Below are 6,000 nucleotides of genomic sequence, written 5' to 3' on the forward strand. Positions count from 1 at the left end.
TCAGAGTAATATTAACTAGACTTCTGAATTGACTGCACAACCTGACACAAAGAAATACATTTTAAAGAAAAATACCTTATTCAATCACACAATAATCGTATCTATTTGTTTAAGAGATAAAATGCACCAGAAAGGCAAAATGTTCGTTATGAAATATTTTAGTCTCACTAAGCACTAGCTAGCACTGACCCAGATATTTTGTAATGTCCACCAGTTGTATGTGCAAAAAGCAAACTCTTAACATTAAAACATTGTCTAAAAGAAGCTCATATTAAAATGCAACAAATCCAATGTAGAATAGTGATGTAGAGTAGATCAAATAATATGTAAAGTAAATAAAAAGTAGTTTATTTCTAGATTTTCAAAATTAGATACAAAGGTAGTCAAAGTAAAATTTTCTATTGAAGTATTTGTTGATTATTAATCAATTCCAATTAACAAGGTCTCAATTTGATTTGATTCAATATCTATTCAGTTAAGGATATATCATTGTACAGTACCAATTTTGCATGGATATGTGTAACTGTGCTTCTAACTATGTGCATTAAGAAAATAAAATGCTAGGCCTGTCTTGATAGCTAATCCTCAGGAACGATATATTGTCCAAAAAAAACACTTTGATACATTACATTATTGTCATAACTCGCAAACCTTTTTTAACCACTTATATAATAATAATATTATATACTTAACTTAATTGTAAAGAACTTTCAATCCGACATTTGAATTACAAATATTAAAATATCCTTGATTTATAAAATATAAATAAAATAAACCACCCACAATTAAAACAATATGTAAAATCTCTAACCCTGACATCAAATAGGAGCACTAAAATTGATAAAAAACAAAAGATAAGCTCAAACATAAAGTTAAACTGGGAATTCAATATTTGAATTGATTAACAAATTATTTAATAAGATTTATAACAAAAAGGGAACAGTCCCGTAAATCATTTATAAACTCTTAAGTATCGAGGATTTAAAGTAAGAGAAACACACTTATTAGGAAAAAAATTCCCTGACTGATATCCGGAAATCTCAGTTGTAATGGCATTAGGGATTTGTCTACAGATAGAAACAAACATGAGTGGCCCCACCCACATGGGTGAAGATTCACTTAATTTACCTTTACCCATGAAACGTCCATCAGGGTCGGGCTTTGGGTCGGGTATCTCATTGGCCACACTTAAATACTTGGAGGTGTGTAATCAACCTTATTAAAAGAATGGGATTAAACATTGGAGAATGGATCAAACGGCATATTTTAACAGATCCAGTCAGAGGTTATTATCTGCGTGTTTTCTTTGCTCATGGGGAAATCAGAGGTTCATGGTTTTGGTCAAGTCTGATCTTTTCGTCCTGTCCCTTCTAAACCGTGTTAGTGTGATTGTCATCAGTTGTTCTCTTTAGCAGTTCATTTAGCTCTTTTTTTCTTGTATTTGTGTGTACTTTCAATATAGTTTCTTGAGTGTGGAACATTTAACTTAGCAGAAAAAGCTCCTCCTCGAGACCACTCATTAGGGGGAGAATGAAGAACCTCCACATTTCCCTCTATAACTCTTCATATTTTTTTGCACTACGGACTGGTTGGATGTCAGACAATATTTTCCCAGACTGGCTTTTAAGGTGTGGCTAAGGAGCCTCACTACGGAGGCCTTCTGGTACGGCCTCTGGTGACATTGGTGGATTTTTTATTTATTTAACGAAATTAACGAATTGTTAATACGCGGCCTCAAATTAATTATTGCGTGGTAAGTTACCAGCAAGACGGAGACGGATACCAAAGCTCCATCACGCACACACTGCGCTTCTGTGCGCTTTGGAGAGTTTTTTTTGTTATTTAAAATTACAAATTAAATTGTTCATTAAAAAAAATTCAGAGTTTTTACTGCTGTTGATGCGATCTCAGGGTATTCTGCCGTGACTTTGATCCAGAAAACCGGCAGAGTTGTTTTCTCGAACATCCTTTAAGGCCGCCGTCATTTGCGTTCTCTAGCAGCTGATCTTCTGCTAGCACAGACATGCTGCATTCACCTGGTTTGTTGACAAATGGGTTGGACAAATACCGTATGGGTTTGTGTTTAGCAAAAAAGTCACGTGACTGAGACAAGCGTCTTAACATGCATAAAGCATGAGTCATAACGGAGAGGATCTGATCATTTTTCAAATTAAAACACTGTTCGGAATCAGATAATAAATATAACAGAAAAAATGTAAGTTGTTTATTCTTTCTGTGCGCCCCGGTACCAAATGACCAACGGCCCGGTACCGGTCCACGGCCCGGGGGTTGGGGACCACTGCTCTACACGTTAACTCTTAATGGCCGTCAGGGGGAAGACCTGGCATAGCAGTGATCCATTCTGCTTTAGCTTACACCTTAAGGTCTTCTTGTTTAAAGCACCTGGAACAGGCTTTTTCACCTACAAGAGATAGATACTTTCCAATTTTAAATAGTACATAATATTCTTCCTGAAAGTGATGAATGAGTTCATATGAAAGCGTTGTCAGTCTGCTTGATACCTGTAAATGAAACAAGGTTTAGTTAAGTTAGATGGTTAGTTAGTTAGTTTTTTATGAACATAATCTCATACCCATCAGTCCAAAGCAGAGTTTTTTTAATGGGGTGTCAAAGGTGGGCTTGCACTAGGTGTGCTTTCAATGGAATAAAGCACAATAGAGCGCATGTGGCCGCTTTCAAACCATTGGTCATCATTTTTTTTGGTCAGTGTTTCTTTTATTCTGGATTTTATTCTCTCTTCCCCTGACATGAGCTATTAATAGCTAATGGCATCCTCTTAAGGGGCACTTGATGATCATGCAATGGCCAGATTGACAAGCTGCGGCCATGTGCTCAGTGGCAGAAATGTTATAGATATGCAAAACTGAATGGGGAACATAAACCAAGTAATCATGATCCAAAACAATGGTTGAAATTAGTTTTTCTTCTTTTTTTATTAATTATTTTCTCTCTTGAAATAAGGGAGTATGTGTGGAATGAGACGTGGTCTATTCTTCTAGGGTGCTGTACTGATGTAATGTATGAGGATGGTCAAAAATTAATTTACAGTAAAAGACCTAATGCAGATTCATGCATGGTTTTTGCTTCACCACACACATAAATCAATTCTTTAAGAGCATTTTGTACCTGCATTGTATTGTGTTTTTATGGTCCTTGCTATGTTTAGCTGGTGCTATACAGATGAGGATGGTCAAAAATTTCTTCAAAATTTCAGCTGTTTTTAGACTCATGGAGTCGTGTTTTTTAAGTCACATTCATCCATTCAAACACACAAAACATACAGTGCTTTTATACAGCACTTTTCCCATCACACATTATTCACTCACTGCAGTTACAGAGGGTTTGGGTTGGGAGTTTAGTGTCCTGAGTCAGGGATTGAACCACCAACTCTCTGATTAGTGGAAAACCTGCTCTACTACCTGAGCCACATTGACATTAAATTTAGGGAAGTTTATATCCTCATATGTGATGTTGGTAGTATAGACATTTGTCATCATACAATTTGGTATATGGTATTATTGACTCAAAGCTCATTTTGAACTAACTGAAACTATTCTAATTGATATAGTAAACCTAACTTTCATGGTTCCTGTTGACAACAAATAATGTTACCCGAACAGTGTTTGTGTAGCCAATGTTTTGACTATTCCATTTATACACAGGTGGTGGTAACATGACAATATGTTACAGTACATAGGTTTTCAGCAACACTGATTGTTAAGAGAAACAAAGTTTGTTTAGCTCAACTAAAAGTAACAGTAGGGAGTATCTAGTGATAACTTAATACTGGAATTTGTCAACCAGCTCTTTGGTAGATTGAGCGTAGCAACCGTGTTACAAGATGAAGAAATGGATTGGAGCATTTTCCAAATGACAGAAGATTTTGTATTAATTATTTTTCCTCTTGATGTATCTTTATTCAGCCAGGTCCCCATATTTGTCCAGATCCAGCAAAAGTGGAGACGGATGTATGCTGGAGAGTGCCAAGGGCCAGGGGGTGTGCACTGACTTTGAGATGGTCCACCTCCGGAAGGTGCCAAGTCAGTATAACCACCTGTCTGGCCTGCTTGATATCTTCAAGTCTAAAATAGTAAGTGCTCTGGTGAAACACATTATTTAAATGAAAAGCATTTCTGTCGCTCTCTTTTGTGTTTCCAAGGATTGTCTAAAACGAATGAACAGAAAAAACTATGCTGAGTTTTATGTAAGAAAATATTTTTGCTAAAAAATAAATTTTAAGACCAGATAATTACATGTTCTTTCATTACAACAAATATTATTTTGAAATGGAGAGTAAAAGTGTAACTAGGTCATTTCATTTATATATTTTATATTAGTATATAATAGTTGATAAATGTATAATCATACATAAATGTTTAATTATACATTTATAATATATTTTGTACTTACTATTTATATCTTGCTAGGCTAGCAAGTGCTTTGAAGTCCATCTATAGTGAGTCAATTTTTTCCATTTCTGGCAGCTGTTGGAAAATGTTCTGCTGTCACAGTGGAAACAAGAATGGCACTCGAAGTGCAAATCTCTGTCAAGGCCAGATATTCTCCTTAAATTCAGTCAAGCGCTACCAAATTATAGACACCTATAGAAATCACTCCCCTAAATTTGCCTGATATGTTTTTCATCAAGATCTATGAATAAGTCTCTAGCAATTTCAAAATGCAATGTTTAAAATGTGATTCAAAAACATTCCCTGATCTGCCCCCTGATCCAGAAGTGCAAGAGGTTCTTTCCTTAACTATACTGCATCCTATCACCAAGTTTCATGGCAATCAACCCAGTACGTTTCACGTAATTCTGCTTACAGAAAAAACAAACAAACAAACAGACAAATGGACCAGGGGTGAAAACATAACCTCCCTGGCAGAGGTAATACGTTTGTAATGACGGAAAACAAGAAAACTTAGTTTCTCCTAATGTTTACACTGCAGAAATCTGCCATGGATAAATTCTGTAAAATAGCCTAAGCCAATGATTATGTGCCTTAGTTTGCTGACCCCTGCTCTAGCAGAACCACCCTCAATATGGGCGGCAATCTGCCTCAAACGTTTGGGGTAAGCAGAGAAAAATGGAGAGGACCTGATATATGACAGGATTCTCAGCGCAGAAGAGGATTAAACCTGATGTCAGAGGCTCCCTGCATGTGGGACACAGTGGAGGAGCTGATTAAAATAAGTATTAAGGGAACAAGCTTGGAGGCTGTAAATGGTTCAGTTAGGACAAAAGAGCTAGAAGGACATACTTCAAGTGTTGGCCATCAGAGGTGCCAGGCCGTAGTGGTCCTGAGGGGATGTGCTCTTAAGGGCAGAGAAGGAGATGAATTCTGAAAGAGTACATTTATTTTTAACTTGTGCTGACCACCTTTTTACATTTATAATTTTTTTAATGTGTTAAACAAACAAGTTTGTCTCAAATCAAATCAAAGTTTATTGTCACATGCGCCAATGACAGCGTCATCGGAGCAGTGAAATTCTTGTGACATGGCAGGCAACATCTACACAGTAGATGACTTTACAAGATAGAAAAATAACATACTATGTAACATAACATATAACATAACATCGTAACATATAACATAGTCAAGTGAAGCACCACTTTACAGGGTGAAGGAGTGGGGAATATTAAATTAAATAATCTGAATATATGTATTACATCTAACATAGGCAGATCAAAGTCCAAATGAAGCAACAGTTTACAGGGTGAAGAAGTGGGGGATATTAAATAAAATGAATATATGTGAAGTAAGTGTATTTGTATGAGTGGGGGAGCAGAATGAACATGGTGACTGTTCAGAGGGTCAGTGTTGACTTAAAGCACCTATTAAAGCACTTTTAAATAAAACTCGTTTGTGGGGTTAGCTCGTCAGAGCACCTCCAGGTGAACTAAGGAGAGTTTATTGGCAAAACTGGGGTTAGTTGGCCAATTTCTCTCCTTGGATTAAATTGGCACATTTAAGTATC

The 6,000-nt window shown here is 36.3% G+C and overlaps 1 protein-coding gene across 1 annotated transcript in view; it reads left to right on the forward strand.

Moving 5' to 3' along the window:
• The window catches only part of rab3gap1 (RAB3 GTPase activating protein subunit 1), a 77,793-nt gene that overhangs the window by 20,112 nt on the left and 51,681 nt on the right, over positions 1–6,000 (forward strand). The window contains 2 exon segments of the mRNA XM_053413285.1: positions 3,945–4,014; positions 4,016–4,111. Coding sequence (XP_053269260.1) covers positions 3,945–4,014; positions 4,016–4,111 — 166 coding nt within the window.

Source organism: Pleuronectes platessa, chromosome 21, assembly GCF_947347685.1.
Source record: "Pleuronectes platessa chromosome 21, fPlePla1.1, whole genome shotgun sequence".
NCBI classification, from domain to species: Eukaryota; Metazoa; Chordata; class Actinopteri; order Pleuronectiformes; family Pleuronectidae; genus Pleuronectes; species Pleuronectes platessa.